Source organism: Camellia sinensis, chromosome 3 (genome assembly GCF_055761805.1).
Source record: "Camellia sinensis isolate YWXY chromosome 3, ASM5576180v1, whole genome shotgun sequence".
NCBI classification, from domain to species: domain Eukaryota; kingdom Viridiplantae; phylum Streptophyta; class Magnoliopsida; order Ericales; family Theaceae; genus Camellia; species Camellia sinensis.
The window spans coordinates 191,402,887-191,423,034 of NC_138963.1; the positions used below are offsets into that span (position 1 = coordinate 191,402,887).

The 20,148-nt window shown below is 33.9% G+C and overlaps 1 protein-coding gene across 5 annotated transcripts in view; it reads left to right on the forward strand.

Annotated features, from left to right (window-relative positions):
* LOC114280706 (vesicle-fusing ATPase) overlaps window positions 1–20,148 on the forward strand; it is a 107,812-nt gene that overhangs the window by 16,446 nt on the left and 71,218 nt on the right. For all 5 annotated transcript variants that reach the window (XM_082921775.1, XM_082921777.1, XM_082921774.1 and 2 more), the window contains 2 exons: window positions 852–960; window positions 1,040–1,139. In XM_082921775.1, coding sequence (XP_082777901.1) covers window positions 852–960; window positions 1,040–1,139 — 209 coding nt within the window. The remainder of the gene's footprint in view (window positions 1–851; window positions 961–1,039; window positions 1,140–20,148) is intronic.

Sequence of the window (20,148 nt, forward strand, 5' to 3'; positions counted from 1 at the left end):
TAGGGGATGTACTCCACGGTTTAGGGGAAGATAGGGGATGGACTTCTAAACCAGATATTGTTTGGAAGGAGATAAGGGATGTACTCCATTGATACAACAAATATGTGTATCTATTGAAGTATTGATATAGCAAATCTGTATATCATATATGAAGTATGGAAGTGTTTTGTTTGAGATTGATACAGCAATTATGTGTATCTATTGTGAAGTAAGAAGTGTTTAATACGAGTTGTTATTAAATTATCTGGCCAAGTTTTGAGCCACGTTTATAAAATGAGTTGATAAGTAAAGGAAAATGAAATGTAACATGGACACAAGTGTCAAGGAACTGTATTGTGATATAACTGGTTTTATATGTGTTAACCTTCTATCAAATGCTATTGTTTTAGTCATTGCTTATATTTGGTTTAGTATATCTCTACTGGGCTGTGGCTCACCCTATATGGGACATCATTTTTAGGTCCAGGTGATATGCCACCTCCAAGGACATAGCGTGGAAGGTTTTGGGAGTTGAAGACTCTTTTTGTTGTTTTGCTATCTTTTGTTGTATTACATGTAAAATTCAGGCCAAGGGCTTAATATGATATGAGTTAGTACTCTCTTTTGTGTGACTAAGTGTTGGCTTGGAAAGTTGTAAGCCGTTGGGCATTTACTTTTATTGTCAACATGTAATACATTTGTAAGTACTACTCTGATGAATGGAAAAGTGTTTATTTCTCTTATATCAACGCATGTCAAGAATGTGGGGTTTTATGTATTATTTTGAGGGCGTGACAATGTGTCAGCATGTCTTGTGTCCGTTTCTATGCTTCTTAGCTTTTAGTTATTAACTATTGACTTTCTTGTGCTAGGTTGAATTTGAAGCATGTAAGAGGCATGCTACTATATGGTCCACCAGGTTCTAGAAAAACCTTGATAGCACGACGCATTTGTAAATTACTAAACGCAAAAGAGCCCCTGGTCTCTCTCTCTCTCTCTCTCCCTCTCTCCACTTGTTTATCTTATTCTGACACTTCTTTTTCTCCTCCCATTCATGCAGATTGTAAATGGACCAGATGTGTTAAATGCATTCCAAGGTGTATCAGAGAGGAAAATAAGGTCACTCTTTAAAGCAGCCAATGAGGATGAAAACAGATATGGTAAAGTTACATAGTTCATATCATAATTGTAAATTCACTTCATTGTGCATTTCATAGTGAGATCATTTAATCTTTTCTTTCAGGAGCTAAAGTGACCTGCATATCATCATCTTTGATGAAATTGATTCGATTGCTAAGGTGAGCACATATATGACATTTGCTCCTTCAGCACCGTTAGTTGTGGAACCTGCAATTTGTGTTATACGTATGTGAATTTCACAATATTAGACCTAGGTTTTCTACATAATTCTAGCCTTTTTTCCCTGTTAAGGTTTTACATCATTTTGGTTTCCTTGTATTCACATGTATTATATGTTCTGTTCCTCCATTCCATTCCTATGTCATAACCTAGTCAATTTGTTGCTTGTGGGATGTCTTGTTATTCCTTCTTGGTAGTAGTGATCTGTACTCCAGACTGAATAACTGTAATGTTACTAATCTTTTGAAACATTGAGAATAAGATAAGATACAAGGCTTGAGTTTCATGCTTCTACATCAATATGCTTTTCTAAGACATGCATTCACCATTGAGTGTGTAATCCAGATTAATCAGCATTATTTTCACATTATTTTCTATGCCCTATGATTGGCAATTCACCTTGTCATCCACTTCTAAATTTTTTATTGGTTTATACAAAACCTATCCTTTAATCAGTGTGGACAGTCAACATAGAAATGTTATTCTATATGAAAAAGGTTGGTCATTGTTAAGAGTCTTGAATTCAGAAATAACAGGGAAGAAGGGCACTGTATCTTATCCAAAGTCCCAAAAGGTAATGGTCACCTAGAAACCATTGTTTTAGAAAGTGTTTCCCAAACAATGGGCACTCAATTGCTTTGCTCATTAAAAGTAACTTGTCATATAGGAAGCATTTTACTGACCTTAGGTGATCATCACATCTACATGTACTTCATAACTTCACCAAGACAGTGGTATTGAGCATGTGATCCCTTCATCCCAAAACCTCTACGCACTACACGATGTGCCATCTCTTATATCAAAATTAAAGGAGGTTATCTCCAAGGAGCCTTGTGGGTGCATTTGGCCTTCCTTCCTAGATTAAGGGCTCTTCACCTAGGCACTCTCATATCCACTTGGGCCCCCTTGGGCAAGCCAAGTTTTCATCTACACATACATCTCTTATATGATTCTACACTTGTTTTCCCATCACTCTAATACACTTATGCCAGTCTAGATCTGTAACGACCCCATCGCGTATAATGATTAGCACTTAATTAATGAAGGAGATTTGAAATTTAATTGCCAATTATTCCAATTTAATCTGGGTTTTACGAAAATTATGAAGATTGAGAATTGTAATTATTACGAATTAAATTTATTTATTGGGTGTTCAATTTGAATATGTAATTTAAGCGACGGAAATTTGGAGCCTTTTTGGGAGTTTGATTAAAATCTGATTCAGATTAATAAATTTAAATATAATTAATTGGACTCTAAAGGAAGTCAATTAGACTAATTAATTTATGTGGGATTTGTGTTTGGGCTAATTAAGATTAATTAAAATTAAATGATGTCCAATTAAATTAAATGTGAATGATATATTAATTTACCTTTAATAAATTATATTACAAAGGAACGTTGGTGTGTTAAGTCTAAGGCAACAAATATATATGTACATCATCAAGTCTTGTGTGGGTGGAATAAAAACAGAGCACGGCTGAGAGAGAGGGAGAGCACGGCTGAGAGAGAGAGAGACCAAGAGGGAGGAAGAAAAGGGAAGAAGAAAGCCTTGTGGGATATCAAAACTTAAGCTCAAAATTATGGAAAATTCATCCTAAGGTAAGAAATTTCATCCTCTTTCTAGTGTTGTTTACTTAATCTAGACAAAAATTTATTCAAGGTGTATTTTGAGAAGATTAAAAATAAAGATTTGGGGATTAATCATAAATTCATAGAAATTGGATTTGTATGTTAAATCAAGTTAGGTTTAAAAACATGAGTTATGATTCTTTTAATTTGTTAAATTTGGGTTCAATTTAGAGAATTATTCTTGAATTAAGTTCTATAAATTACATGCAACAAGGGTTTATTAAAGATTTGACCCATGCAAATGAGTTAGGTTAATGATTATGGAAATTTAGAATTAATCCTAATGTTAGATAAAGTTTTCATTTTATAATTAGATTTTTAATCCACGCATGTAATGTAATTTAAGATTTTATTTAAATTAAGCATATTTTGAAACACCTATGGTTATGAATTAAGTTGAGGTTACAAATTAAGTTAAGTTTTAGATTATGGAAATTAGTTGGGAAAATTTATAAGAATATAAAATTAGTAATTTTGATGTTAATTTCATACAAGTGAACAATTTTATAAGGAGTTTGTGACTTTAATTTCATGTTTTGAAGGAAAATAAAAAGTGCTTGAAGTCAATTTTATGTAACTAAAGAAAATGAGAAATTGGAGCCATGTTCAATTTATGGCGATTAATTTAGAGATTAATCACTTTGGGTTTGGAATTTGGCTTGATATGGAGGAATTGAGTTAAAACTAAATTTGGACAATTGAAGCATGATTTGAATAAATAATTTCTAATTGAGAGTGTTTACTAAATTATACATTGGTTCTCCGTATTTGTGGTACCACAAATACATGTTTTGAGGCTTTGAATATCAAATATGAACTTCAATTACAATTTTGAAAATTCCAGAATTTATACTATCCGCTCGAGCGAGGAAAGTCTTGCTCGAGCGTGAAAATCGAGCTCCTAGAAGTTTTTCAAATTTTACAGTCCGCTCGAGCGACCAAGTGGCGCTCGAGCGAAGACCCTATTTTCAGCATATTTTGAAAAATCGCATTTAATTTACATTTTTATTCTCATCTCTTTCCAAAGCATTCTAGACATGTTTTATGGCTCTATAAGGATTAACAAGTTAACAATCAACATTAATTAGTTGATTAAAGACTAAGTCATTGATACTTGATTAAGAAGCCAAGTGAGGAATTGGTTTATTCAGAAAAGAATGATTTAGTAATGAAAGGATATGTGAAATAAGAATCCGATTCATTTAACTAAAGGAAGAATACACGTAGTAGAATCTCGGACTACGTAGACAGAAAAAGACAAGAAAAGTCAAGCTTGATCAAGGAATTGATATTGTGTTTCGATGTGTATATGTTATGGGTTTGTGTAGGTCACGCGCTATTGTCTGCCTAATTTGTGATCTGTCTGATCTGCTTCTGCAACTATCTATGAGTAATAACTCTATAAAGTTATGTTTAACTTTAATTATTTTCTGATGATATGAGATGATAAGTTTCTGAAATGCTATGTTTTGTATGAATGAATGATTGTCCAATTTTCTTTGAAACGTAATTGTGGTATCCTTAGTAGAGGCCCTCGCCCAGGGAACATAATACTGTGGCTTATGGCCATGAGGCCCAGGCCCTCGCCCGGGGGAATTAATGTTGTGGCCCAGGCCCTCGCCCGGGGGAAATAATACCGTGGCACAGGCCTTCGCCCTGGGGAAACAATACCGTGGCCCACGTCTGTGATATGTTACCCGGTACCGGAGGTTCCATTATGGAACTTGATATGCTTGACCAACATGATATGCTACGCTAAAGGAAGTACCACACATGATTTGAATATGACTCTGTTTCTGATACGAATACGAATACGAATACGAACATGAACATGACTATGTTTCTGATTTGATAAGAGATTTGAAATCTAATTTCTAAATTCGATATGGACACCATTCATTAAAACCTTTTACTCTGTTATTATTCATTGGGCTCTAGCTCACTGTATTATTTATGTATGTAGGTGAACAGACGCGTGACCAGACTTAAAGGCATCTGCCTGGAATATGTTTTTGTCAGCCAACCTATGTGCCTCTCGTGGAGGTTTCGGATATGTCAAGTGACTATGGCTACGTGATTTAAAGTTTAAGTTCTGTTTTCTTGATTGGTTAGACAAGTCTTGTGTGTTTTGTAAATAGGGCTAAGTTCCTCTTTGTCTAATCTGTGTATATATGTATATAAAGTTTAAAATTTTTCTGTCTCATATAAGTCTGCACAGCTCAATGGAAGTTGTTTAATTGCTATTTGCTTCCGTAGCCCCTAATTACATGTTATTCTATTAAGAGGCCTTTGGTAATCCAAGGATTACTGGCCGGTTACGATGCTAAACCTATAGGGGCGGGTTTGGGTCGTGACAAGATCGATAGAAGGGCATAGGGACACCTTTGGATTTTGTGCCACGGTTACGAGGCATCCAAGCAACCTCATGACTGTCCCATGAGCTCGTTGGGATTTTGGACTTGGTTTATTGGCATTGAATATTTGTCAAGATGCCGCATCCTATTCTTGTTGGAGAGATCTGCACTTGACCAACCTTAGAGAGATCTCGACATGAAGACAACTCTAGAACTTGATAAAGACAAGTGAGTGCTTCATATCCGAGCACACGTGACCACCATTCCAGCCGCTAGGTGAGTTGGCCCATATAGGCCAATCAATCTATAAATATAGCCTCCACCTCCATGCATAAAGATGATCTAACCATCTCCACCTCTTGCTTATAGTTTTGGTTCTTCACTTTTAGACCTCTATAACAACTCACTCACTCTTTCTCTTCCGAAGGCTGTCTTTGCTTACACCTAGCTAGTATCTGATGACCTAGTGTCATATCATAATCCACCATACTTCCTAGAAATTTCCTTTACTAGCTCATGTAGCCTCAAATCACCCACACAACCACATATAGAACTTCATTTTTCTTCCTAATACTAGGTAAGAAAGATCCTTAACAAAATAAAGCATGAAGCAATGTTAGACTAAAAAGAATTAAAGAGTTTGTGCAATCCCTAGGATTCTTTATTAAGCACAATCTTGTTGTATATTGTTATATTATTGGAAGCATCTAACCCAAAATCGATTGGTAATAGGTAAAAGGGCCCTATAGACTATACAAACTAAGCTTGGGTGACTTAGAGAGGTGATGTGGGATAAGTCCCGAACACTCTTGCACATGCGACATAGTCTCTTGTGGAGGTAAAAAAAGAATTAGAGTTTTGTGCAAGCCCTAAGATTATTTATTAAGCACAATCTTCTTGTAGATTGTTAGAATATTGGAGGCATCCATCCCAAAATCAATTGGCAATAGGTGAAGGGGCCCTCTTGACAATATGAATCAAGCTTCGGTGATTTAGAGAGGCGATTTGGGACAACTTCTCGAACACGAGGCCGAATTTTAACATTTCTTGAACATGCGGTCCAACTACAAGTGGAGCTGAGAGAAACCTAAGAAAGACACCTGGGGTGGAGACTTGGCCCACAATAAATTACTCAAGACTCAATTCTAAGGCCTCCAACCAAAAACTGACTGACAATAGGTGGAAGAACCCTTTAGACTATATGAACCAAGCTTAAGTGGCTTAGAAAGGCGATTTAGGACAAGTTTGCAACATAAATAAAGGGCAAAGGTCACAATAATGAGAATATTAATAATAAGCATTAAGAGAGAGTGAGAATGGTATTTTTTGGTTCTATCTATATTGCAAATCGTGTCTTAAATATGTTTTTGGTTTTTTGCAAAAAATAGGGGTAGCTATAGGACAATACCATATGGATGATAGGCTTGTAAACCAACTACTTACCATGGTCTATATCTCTCATATTTCTTTTTTCAATTTGTTCCTTTTATTGTTTCTCCTTGTCTAGGCAATACTTGAAAATTTGCATGCCTTTCAGATTGATGGCATGAAAGTATTGAACAATATTTTTATTATTGCTACTACAATCGAAAGGAGCTTATCGACGAAGCCCTATTGAGGTAACATTCTCTCCCTTGTGTTGTTCTTTGCTGATTTCTTTATTCTTTTTCAACAATATCCCACATTTTTGAACTTGAATGGTATGTTCAAAATTTGAATTTATCAAAGCAAAGAAAAATTAAATTATGTATACATATTCATCTTTTATGGGTAACCAAACAAATATATATAAATATAAATAGCTATTTATTAACTTATCATTGTTCTAACTCAATGAAAAAAAAGAAATATAGTTTATCGTATTTGTTTGTAAGGAAGGTAGAATTGAACTACATGTCAAATTAGAGTACCCAGATGAGCGAGGGCGCTTGAAAATTTTGGACATCAACACAAGGAACATGAGACAAGCTTTTGTACTCGATGAAGATGTGAATCTTCAAGACATTGGTAAATTGTTTGAACAAGAATGTTGTGTAAGTGGAAACATCAATTCATCGCTATGAAATGAGATTGTGCATGTGTTTGTTTGCACAACTTGCATGACGAATGGCTGTAGTGGCTCTGCCCTTGCATCTCTAGTCACCCGTGCACATTCATATGCTGTGGTCCAGGCAGGGGAGAGGGGACTAGTGAAGCATCACTTCCTCCATGCTATAGAAGATATTAAGTCTAGACTTCAGGAATCTAGCCTTGAACCAAGCAGGTAATACACATCAAAATTAATTCTTGTAACTGAATGACATAATGTTCATATCATAGAAATTTTTATTTCAATTAAAACATCGTATTTCCTATATTTTAGCATGAAATCTTGCTTTATTCTTTCTTGATCCCGAGTCCTGACAACCTTAATTATTTAAAACTGGATACCTATTGTTTTCTTCTAACTTTGTCAAAATTGACTCCTTAACAATGGAAAACAAAATCCACTTCCAACCATGTGTTTGGAGTGGTGTAAAGATTTGTTTTCTGCTTAAAGGTCATATACATTATAGCTGCAAGAATACTTCAAACAAGTGCATTTACACAGATAGAAGTATTATATTGTCAAAATTTTGTCCAGGCTTTCTACTTTTTCAACTTGATATCCTATAAATTTTATTCAAGTTATAAGTGTTCTCCAATAAGGGAGACACTACTATGTGCACCCCTAAAAGGGTGCATATGGTATGCCCTTCATAACAACCCCACAAATTTTGTGACATAAACTAGAAAATGATGCAACTTTTCTCATCACGAAAAGTATTACAAGGTTTTGCTCACCACATAAAGTATATCTTCCACTTTAGGGGTGCACATCATAGATTTCCCATCCAATAAAATCATTCTTCTACCAAATACATATGCTTATTATTAGATTCATTTCAATAATGGTAACCTGAAAATTTGAGAATCTTCAAAGAGTTGCAATCTACTTTTATAGAAGCATCATTTGCAATGTACTCCCTTGTCCCAGACTCAATCTTTACAACTCCTAGATCACTAGATTATCAAGGTAGAGCTCAACTTATAACAGATTTTTTTGTGGCCACTAGCTTGACGAGACACAAAAGAATTTTGGATCATTACGGGGGGTGATGACGGCAATAGTGTTTGCCTTTACAAAAGAACCTTTCTTAAGGCTGTTCTCATTTTAAATGCATTCATTTGGTTTTTGATATTAATGGAGACATTATTGTAGGTTTGCTTTGTGATTCGGTGCAAAAAAGATATACACTAAACGCTGACTCAAATTATTCCTCGAGTTCATGTATTTGATTTGATGTTATTATATGTTCTTGGTGCAAAATGTTGGGATGAGCACAAATTATCAGCTTAATTCTTAATTTGATGTAACTATCTTTATTTATCAGTATTTATGAATCTAGATGATCCAAAGAATAAGTATGAGTAAGTTAAAACCTAGTTTATTGGTTTTTGTTCCCTCTTCATTTACATTTTTTGAACAATGGCAAATCTTGGTATTCCTTGTAGTTTGCCTCTTGTGTCGATTTGTTCCATGTAGTTCTAATTGCATCAATTTTACCTTTGAATGTTTCACGTAGTGTTAGTTTAATCCAATTGGTAACGTTAATTAAGAAGTTTGACTGAAATGAAGGGGCAAAATACTCAATTCACTTTTCTCAGAGTGATTAAGGGGTTGACATCCAATTTAAAATGGTTCATTCCCTTTTGAATGGACCATGTAGCCCTTAATTTCTGTCCAATTTCTTAAATGATGTTATCAATTGAACTAAATTGATACAATGTGAAAATTTACGAGTCAAAATTGATACAAATGATTATAGGGACCAAATTGACATAGGAGGCAAATTATCGGGAAGACAAGTATAATTTTCCCTTTAAACAAATAAGACTTTATAATTGCTTGATATAATTACAAGTAATCATTCATTCTTTGAGAGAGATTTTGCAACTTTGTTAGGTAGAAGAAAATTGTTCTTATTTTTGTTTTCTGATTAATTTTCTTGTTTTCTTCTGGTAGTTTCAGTATGGAAAATGTGGAAATGGTAAGGTTCTTGATTCTGTTATTTTGATCAGTAAAAGTGTCTAAACTTTTTAGAATCATAATTTTAATTGGTAACATTGCTGAATATTACTCTCGAAACTACCTCCATCACCTGCTCTATAATCCTCCTCATTTTATATTTTGTTTTACATATTCTACAACAGTTCAGCTCCAGTAATTTGACTGAAGTTTTACACATTCAACAAGACATTGCAAGGCTCAAGAAGGACAGTGCATATTTTCAAGCCACACTTGCTTGTTACAAAGAGTATACGGTCAAACTTGAGAAGGAACTTGTAAGTCCTCTTCTTTGCAAATTATATCACTTCTCATTCGTTTTTCTTTTTCATCAAGGCTTTTAACATTTTGGATACGGTATGGCAGGAGACACTTCGCTGTGCACTTGACCATATGTGAGTTTCAAGTGGTCGTCGATGTCTTCACAGTGCATGTATGTATGATTTCTTTGTGTAGGAGACACTTCGGTTTGGCCTTTTTGCTTGCTTACTGTTTTAGAAATGTTTGAATTCAAAACTCTGTTTGGTTGTGTATGAATTTGTTATGTTAACTCTGTTTAACAGTGTATGTTCAGTGTTGTAAAATGATCAGTACTAAATGTTCAGTCATTTTGATTTTCTCTCTTTTTTATTTAAAAAAGAATACTTTTGACCATTATTAGGAGAAAAAAACAGAACTTTTTTTTTAGGCTTCCCAAGACACAAACAACATGTTTGTTTGGGCAGACTAGATAAGGAGGATTGTAATTCACTGGACTATTAGTCTTGAGATACGTTGTCTCCGAACTATTTGGTTGGTTTAGATTTGTATTATATATTTGTTTAGTCATAGGATTAGATGTCTAGATTTGACTATTCTATTGAATCCTATGTTTGTTTGGGATATCATAGATGAATGCTCAAAAGATTTTTTTGCCTTTTTGAATTATTTACTAAATAATAGGAATATTAAATTTGAATTATAAATTTTATTTAATTTTTTTACTGAAACTTTTAAAAAATTAAATAAATAGAATATTAATAAAAATTACATAAATTTATTTTAATTTGTAATTGAGATTTTTAAATTTTATTTTACTTTACGAAGTATAATTAATATCAAATGATTATTAAAATAACTAATTTAATAAAGTATGAATAATTTAATAAATAAAATTTATTAAGTAAAAAAAAATTAATAAATAATTTATTAAGTATAATTTATTAAATAGTGTAATAAATAAATTTATTAAGTATAAATAATTTAATAAATCAATTTTATTTTTAAAAAGATATTAAATAGTAGAGGGTTAAAAATATAATTTCACTACCTAATCTCATGAGATGAGTTATTTTATAAATTGTGTCTCACCTCCCATGGGATAGAACAATCCTATAAATTTAAAATTCATAATCCGGATGAACTTAGGTATAAAAATTTTAAATCAAATAACTGACTATTAATCTTATCTCATATTTGGATCCTTCTAAACAAACACCACCAAAAGGGTTTGGAGCATTGGAGGTATAATGTTGGCAAGAATGTTTGCTTTACAAAGCCTGCAAGAAGTACATTCCCTTTCTGATGTGATTAACGGACATTGCGTGGGTGCCAGCTTAGGCTGGACATAGGCTCTGAAGCCCACCCAAGCCTGTCCATTATTTATTAGGAATAATTATCATCCGTTCCTATTACTCTGATTGAAATTCTTTACTGCACTCGACAATGATAAATTTTAAAATAAATTATAAATACGGCCTATTTTAAAAAGTGAGTTAAAAGTCATTTTTTAATTTTTAACTCATTTTTTTCTCTCATAAAAAAATTTTAAAAAAAAGTCAAAAAATAGTTTTTAATCATTTTCTCAAAACATCCCTACATCTAAATATTAACCGAACTTTTTTTTTTGGGGGGTATTATCATGTCATGTGATTTTTTATCTGTTTGTCTTTCTCATAACGTGTTAACCTATCATTTCAACCAAAATAAATAAATAAATAAATAATTCATATAACAATGTATAAGTGCATATGTGAAGGAAAATAATATGCATATTCATATGTTAACCGAGGTAAGACGATAAAGGATCCTGTTACATGGTCGAATGACAAGTTTAAATTTTCAAAACTGTGTGGTTCCCTCATTGTTCCGCCTCTACCCATTAAGGATGGCAATTTAAAACCGATTTGACAAGGACTCGCCCCTCACCTCAATTTGAGCGAATTTTCCTCAAAAATACCCTTGACGGGGTGGGGAATGGTATTCGAAAATCAATTCTCGAACAATTTCGAGCTGGAGACGGTGATAAGTGTCCAAACCCCAATCCCGTCCCCGTTCCCACCCCCATCCTCGTTTGTTACCGTAGTAAAATTGCTATTTTACCCCTCTATATATATATTTCTCTGTTTTGTTGGCTTATTTTAGGGTTGTTGTCTCTCTCTCTCTCTTGATCTCCATTGGTGAATCGCACAGATCTACACTGACAACCACCGTATTACCAGTTCCTTACCGCCAATCTCCTTCATCTCTCTCCTTGTCGCAGTTTGCTCATCTCCGATCTGCCTCACGTGGCTTGGATCTCACTCCTCTTGCCTGTCATGCCGCCAGATCCTTGATCTCCTTCATCTCTCTCTGATCTCTCCAATCTCCTTGGATCTCTTTGATCTCCTTCATATCTCTCCGATCTACATAATACTAGTTGTAGAAGCTAACTGATTTTGTGTTTGGTTGCTTATAGAAATTGAAAGAAATGAATCTCTCTTTCTCTCAGATACTGTATTTTTTTTTCTTTTTTTTTTGGGAGAGGGGATCTAGCTTCTTGTATATATATATTTTTTTGATGATTGATGTTGTTGCTTTATACCTTGATTTATCTCTGTAACTGTGATCAGATGGGTTTCTTGTATGTTTTTGTTTCCATTATTGTTGGGGTTTCTTGTAGATGAAATTTGGGTGTGCAATTTAAGGAAATGGGTAAAAATGTATATATATTTTAATTTTATTTGTATGGAACACAAATCAATTTGTGTTCAAATTGAGTAGACAAGAACACATATTTATTTTTTCCTCAAGCATTATGCTCAGATTTATATATATATATATATATATATATTAATTTTATTTGTATATATATCATGCTCAAATTGTTGTTGATGATGATGATGATGAAACATAAAACTGATTAATTATTTATTTATTTATTTATTCTTGTGTTGAGCAAAATTCAAAAAAGAAAAAAAAAAGTCGGGGATATTTCGGGGTCAGGGAAACCAGATCTCCGTTAGGGGGCATGGGGGGTAATGGTTTCTCCGCTGGGGATCGGGGACGGAGGTTTTTTTGCCTTAGGGGATCAGGGACGGGGGATGTAATCCCCGACCCGGCCTGTTGCCATTCCTACTGCCCATGCACAGGACATGGGGTTGTGAATCATTCATAGAGCGTGAAATATACGGAAAATTATTTGATTTTTTTTAGCAAGTTGAATTTTTTTGAGATAAATCATAAATATTTTTTTTGAGATTTGTTTAAAATATAAATTATTTATCTAAAAATTACATTTTACTTCTTTATATTTTTAATCGCAAAATAAATGACATATTTTATTAATAAATTATCAAGGTAATTAACTGTTTTAAATGATGTGATAAATATATTTCAATAAAAAATTCAAATAATTTTATTATTATATAGGCGAGTAATTAGAAATTTTATTTTATTTTTATTAATTTTGTTAAATAAAAAATTCTGATATGCAGTATTTGTAATTTCTAAAATTACATAAGTCAATTCATAATTTAAACAAATATTAAGAGTGTATTTATATTTTACCCTAAATTTTGATTTGATTGATTGAAATAGTGGGACTTACTACCTTTCTTTGTATCATTTTAAGATAGGCGTGGAGCAATATTTTAGAAGAAAAATTTAGTCAAAATCCCTATATTGGATCCTTATTTGGTGAAAATGTCAGTTCAATTTATTTTGTTTCATAAATCTCCTAAGGAGGAGGTGCATAATTAAGTAAGAACAAAGTAATATATATATATATATATATTTAGATAATATTGCCAAAGTAACAATTTATTGTGAATCAAAGTAACATGTTACTGTTTATATCAATTTCGATGATAATAATTTATTTTTTTTTAAGAATTTCATAGCCAACATGAATTTTATTAAATATATCTTGATGAGAGATATAACACCCCGAATAATACTATTTACAAAAATCATACTATTATCTATTTTTGAATGCCTTGAGTCAAATTAGTTATTTTATTATATAAAATAGTTAAACAAACGTTTGGAAAAAAATCTAATTAATAAGTTTTGGAAACAAACTTCTATTTAGGAGGAGAGAAATATGACACCCTAAATATTTAATTAAACACCACGTTAATATCAACTAATAATAATAATAATAATAATAATAATAATAATAATAATAATAATGATGATGTTAATAATAATAGTAAAGTTATGATTGTATGTGATAAAGCATAATTTAATTAGGGATTATATGTTACCAAGAGAGATGTTAATATAATTATTTTAGGATATGGGCCTAAGTGAAAATAGATATAAAGAGTTACCTGGGGGATATGCCTTCGGTAAAGCTATGAATGCCACGCGGTTATGCCTGGCACCAAGAAGCTGTAAAAGGATTACTTGTAAATTATGAAGCACGGGTATTTCAACAATAGTGTCGTACGAGTATCAGGTATTTATCGGATATAGATACGTATATTGGTACGGCGGTACACGTATCGGTACAGCAAAAGAAGGTTCGGTACGTTTGGTTCATTCGGATAAAGCATGGGTACGCCACGGGTACACTATGGGTACGGCGTGGGTACGCCAGGGCCAATTATTATTTTTTTATTTTATTTTTTTTTCTGCCGTTACAGATCAGCAATTATTATTTTTTTTTTGGTGCCCTTGCATATCTGTAATTTTTGATGTTTCTCTGCTGTCCTGTCTGTCTGTATAAATTGTATAAGCATATCAGCAAATGATTGTGATGTTTTTAAAAAGCAATTTTAACCAAAAAAAATATCAAGGCCTATAAAGGGTAGGTCTGTGTATGACTATGCATTATGCTTTTGCTTCAGATCCTCTTAGAATTTCTTTATAAAATCTTTAATCATAACAAACTTTAAAAGTTTATGCACAAAATATTAAAAATTGATACTGTATTAGTTGATTAGTAGTGGTTGGGAATGGTGCAATTTTATGTATTATGAAAATTGTAATTGACAACCTACCACAATTGAGGATTTTTTTTCCTTTACTGTTGGAAATTAACTTTAAATCTTTCTTTGGTCTCCTGTTATTTCTTTGGTCTCACCCTATAAAAATAGCAAATTAATGAGCAAAAAAAAAAAGATTTTAAAAATAAATTATGATCATAAATTCACAGTGCATAACATGTCAAAGTGAGAGATTTCACAAATATTATTTTTAACGCTTAATGGTTTTAAATTTTAGGAAAATGAGTAGTTCTTTTTTTAGTTTTGATATTTAATTTTAATTTGTAGGTTGGATCCTTTAATCATAATTATATTTAAAAAAAAAATATCGACGTACCGCAGTCGTACCCGTATCGTACTTTTTTTGAGTTTTGCCGAATCAGCGTACCCGCACTCGTACAAGTACTGTACTCGTACCCGCACCTATGTTTCCTTGCTTGTAAATATGTGAGTTTGTGCTAGGAATGGAAGCAAGGAAAAATAAAATAAACAGCAAATGAAAAATATTAGTCAGTCAGTAAAGGAACTAAGTTCCAGTGAACAGTGAAGTAAAGGAAAAATTAGGGATTAATGGCCCGTTTGGTAGAACTGTGGAAAAGTAATTATAGATTATAACTTAATATATTATAACTTGTAGCTGTGAACATAAGCTATTAATCTGTTTGGTGCAGCTGTGTGATTATGGATTTAAGCAGCAGAGTAGTGTTTGGTTGATAAGCTGTAAAATAACTTTTTGTTGTGTAATTGTTCTTTTTACCCTTATATAATATAAAAATGATTATTTTGTCATTTTTTTCAGTTTTAATTCTAAAAACATTATTTCATTAATAAAAATTAATATAATTAGTATTACAAAAATTATTATTTTCATTTTTTCATTATAAATTAATTAGTATAAAATTATTTCATTTTTCATTATAAATTAATTAGTGTCAATTAATTTATTATTTTCATTTTTTCATTATAAATTATTTTTTTTCATTTTTTCATTATAAATCAATTAGTATAAAAATATTTCATTATAAATTAATTAGTGTCAATTAATGGGTTATTTTCATTTGTTCATTATAAATTATTTTTTTCATTTTTTCATTATAAATCAATTAGTATAAAATTATTTCATTATAAATTAATTAGTGGCAATTAATGGCTTTTTGTAATCAATTAATACTAAAATTATTAATTAGTATTAATTAATATAAAATTTATTTTAGTAATGGCTAAAATGGTTAATTATTGTTATTATTTTTTTATTAAAAAAATAGTGAAAACCTCTAGAAAAAAAAAGAACAAAAAAAGTAAAAACCCTAGCTCCGGCAGTCACAGCGGCAACGTGGCAGCGCTAGGGTTTTGTCACATCGGCAGCCCCTCCTCCTCCTCCTCCTCATCTCACAACTGGTAGCTCCTTGCAAAACCCTAGCCGCAATTGCGAAGAGAGAGAGCAGGGGTTTTGTCACGCCGTCGATAGCGAAGAGAGAGACATAGAGAGAGCTAGGGTTTCAGAGAGCTAAGGCTTCACTACCTCAGGTTCGTGAGAGAGAGAGAGAGAGAGAGAGAGAGAGAAGAGAGAGAGCCTTGGTTCGCCGGAAATTGCCTCTCAGAGACATGCAAGATACATAAATGAGTTGTGTTTGGTTTATATACATGGCACACTTGTAATAACTTGAAATTGTGAAGGGCATTTAAGTCATTTTGCCCCTCAAATGGCAGCTGCGCGCTTAAGTTGTTTGGAAAAACTTCTCCTCTCCCACTCAAAGAAAAAGCTGATTTTTGGCTTAAAAAAAGTTATAATTTGTATTATTAAGCTGAACCAAACACATCAAAATAGTTTAAATTAAGTTGAAAGCTAAAATAAGCCCTACCAAATAGGGCCAATATTTAGGTGAGTTTTATTATATTTTGAGTTATTATAAATTATTTTATATATAAATTATGATTTGTAAATTATATTTGTTTTTAGGGTATATTATTTGTTAAATGAACTATATTTGCTTAAAAAAGAAAAGCCATTGATATAAATGTTTATTAATCATGTTTTTGAGCCATTATTTTATAAGTATTACCATGCAAGTCCTATGTTTTGGGGACTTAAACAATCATTGGCCCTCTGATTAGTCATTTAGTGTTATAGCGATCCCGGTTGTCCCTTTACTGTTCTGTTGTATTCCGGACTCGGTTCCGTGATGTTGGTGGTGGTATACCTTTGTCATCCTTTAATTCCACTTGATTGAGTTTTAGGATGTATTGGGCAGAGCTGTTACAGGTTGGTTAGGCTTTGGTTTCAATTCTTTGTTGCCCAGTTTTTAGGAGGTCCGCTCGAGCGGGTCTTCTTGCGCTCGAGCGGAGATTGCACGCTCCCAGTTTTTCGTGTCCTTGCAAAACTTCTGCAGGTGTGATTTTTACGCTCGAGCAGGTTTCTTTACGCTCGAGCGGGTACTTTGGCGCTTGAGCGGGTAGTACCTTTGGGTGTAAGTTCTGGGAGGAGGAAATCTACGCTCGAGCGGACTAGTTTTCGCGCTCGAGCGGATGTACTTTATTCTTGTGTCTTGGCACTCGAGCGGGCCTTATTGCGCTCGAGCGGACCTAGTTTTTTGTTCTTGACGCTCGAGCGTTGTGTTTTCCGGTCAAGCGAGAATGTCGTATATCAGTTGGCAACTGGGCATTTTAAAATCACTTTTTACATTCTCTCTCTCTCTCTCTTACTTTCTAAAAAGATATTTTGAGAGTTCCTCTCTCTAGAAACTCCCTTCTCTCTAGGGTTTGATCTAGTTAGAGTGTTTCCTTTTCCTTCAGCCTTTGTAAAAGTTTGGTTGATCGTCGAGAGCTACACATTGATCCGAGAATATTGAGTTTTGGAGCACGTTGAGTTTCTTCACCTCCTTTCCTTGAGCTCCGAATTTGAGGTAGGGATTTCTACTCACTCTTATCGTCTTTGACATAGATTTTTGGTTATTTTGATAAAGTGTTGAAGTTGGGTAACTTTGGGACTTAGGGTTTCAAAATGTTGAAAAAGGGCTTTATTATTTTGATTTCAAGAATGTGTATTTTGAGTTTCAAAATAATGATATTGTTGTTGGTTGTTGATATATAGACCATTGGGTCAATATTGGGAAATGGGGTAGAAAACCCTAATTGGTTGTATAAATTAATTGGTATGATTAATTTGGAAAAATTGTGGTTATATGGAATTGAGTTGAAAATAATGAAATTGGTTCATTATATGGTTGAATAGTGGAGTTAGATTTATTAATCGCTCACTTTTGAAAACATTGATATTTTATTTGTTAGAGCTTTTATTATCTGTTTAGAAATAATTGCTTGGGCTACCGGTGGAGGGTAGTTTTGATTGTTGTAGACAATGCATGATGATTAGGCAAACTAAAACTAATCAATTGGATATGTCATAGAGTATGACGGTTGATAGAATACATTAACGTTATGTATTGATTGATTGTGTATATGACCTTTGTGTATATACGTTGTGTGTGTGAGAGGAGATAGGGGATGTACTCCACGATTTAGGGGAAGATAGGGGATAGACCTCTAAACCGGATGTTGTTTGGGAGGAGATAGGGGATGGACTCCACTGATACAGCTCATATGCTTGTCAGATAATGTATTGATATAGCTCATATGCTTATCTTTGGAAGTGTTGATATAGCTCTTATGCTTATCTTTGGAAGTGTTGATATAGCTATTATGCATATCTGTTGGAATGTGAATATAGCTTGTGTGCTTATCTGTTGAGATGTTGATACAACTAGTATGTTTATCTATTGTATAAATGGGAAAGGTTTAATATGAGTCACTATCTCATATAAGTGGTTGGCCAGGTTCTGAGCCATTGATGTAAATTGTGAAATTGATAAGAAATGGAAATTGAAATGAAACATAAACATGGTGGTCATGAAAATGGAAATGGGTTACGAATTGGTTTATGGAAATTGAACATTTATCAATCGCTAATGTCTTAGTCTTTGCTCATACTGTGTTTAGCATATCTCTACTGGGCGTTGGCTCACCCTTTATGGGACATTATTTTCAGGTACAGGTAGTATGCCACCTCCAAGGACATTGCTTGGATGATGATGAGAGTTGAAGACTCATTTTGTTTATTTTGTCTGTATTACATGTATATCAAGCCAAGGGCTTATTTTGTATAGAGTTAGTACTCTTCTTTTGTGTAACCAAGTGTTGACTTGGAAAGCTGTAAGCCCATAGGGCATTTGCTTTTGTTGTTAACATGTAATACAATGTAAGAATTACTCTGATGAATAGAAATGGTTGGTTTCTTTTATATCAATGCATGTTTAAAGTGATGGGTTTTATGTATTATTTTGAGGGCGTTACAACTTGGTATCAGAGCGTACTGGGTTCGAATACTTTGGGTACGTGGGAAGTGATTAGGATCACAATGGGTTTGTCTCGCTTGATAGAGACTTAGATATAATGTCATATGCTATGTGCTTAATTGATAACATGCTTATGTGACTATGTAGGTATAGGATTTAGTTTCTAGGATGTTGATTGGATCCTTGGGTTTCTGTGAGTCTTGTTGGAAAAGCACTTGATCAATGCTGTTTCTAACCGGAACTCTAGTAACGCCTCGGGACTATCATTATCCGGAAATGAAATTCGTAAGTGCTTATGTGTTTATGTGCTTACGTGGAGTGAATTACAGTTGTCCATGTATTAGGACGCGAGTGTTTAGTTTTGGCACATTTATGAATGTGCTAACGTTTTTTGTTACCTTTATTAGGATGTCAGGACGAGGACGTGGTAGACGAGGCAGACGTGGTAGGCAGGAGATGCCTTTACCGGATGATATTCCGGCACAGCAGGAGGGGGTTGGCCAGGCCAATGTGGCCGAGCCAGCAGGTCAAGAGGCTATGGGCGCTTTAGCCCGAGGGATAGCTGATGCTTTGAGGGAGTCTGTGGGTATTTTCTGAGCTGAGAATCCAGTTCAGGCCCAGGTTGTTGAGGCAGGGCCTTCCTTCTTGAAGAGGGAATTCTTCTGGTCCAATCCGGACGAGTTTGTTGGGGATCCGAAGGAGCCACTTAAGGCTGACGAGTTGTTGGAACAGATGAAGAAGACGTTCGAGATGCTTGGCATCGAGGACGGGGCCTTAAAGGTGACCTTGGCATCCTTCCAGTTGAAGGGAGATGCGGGTCAATGGTGGAAGTACGAGAAGGGCAGTGTTGGTGGTGCATGGGAGGCGTTTGTGAATGCTTTTCAGGAGAAGTTTTTATCTTCAGCTGCTAGGGAGAAGCTGAGAGAGCAGTTTTGCCAGCTTAGACAGCAGGGCTTGTCAGTGACCGAGTTTGAGGCTACTTTTACTAGTCTGTCCAGGTTTGCACCTGAATTGGTGGCGTCCGAAGAACGCCGTTGTTTTGAGTTTGAGCGGAAGTTGAGGCGTGGACTCAAGTTGAGGGTTGGAGGGTCTTTTATCCGAGAGTACAAACGTTTGGTTGATGCTGCTGCTCATATGGAGATTATGATGCAGGAGGA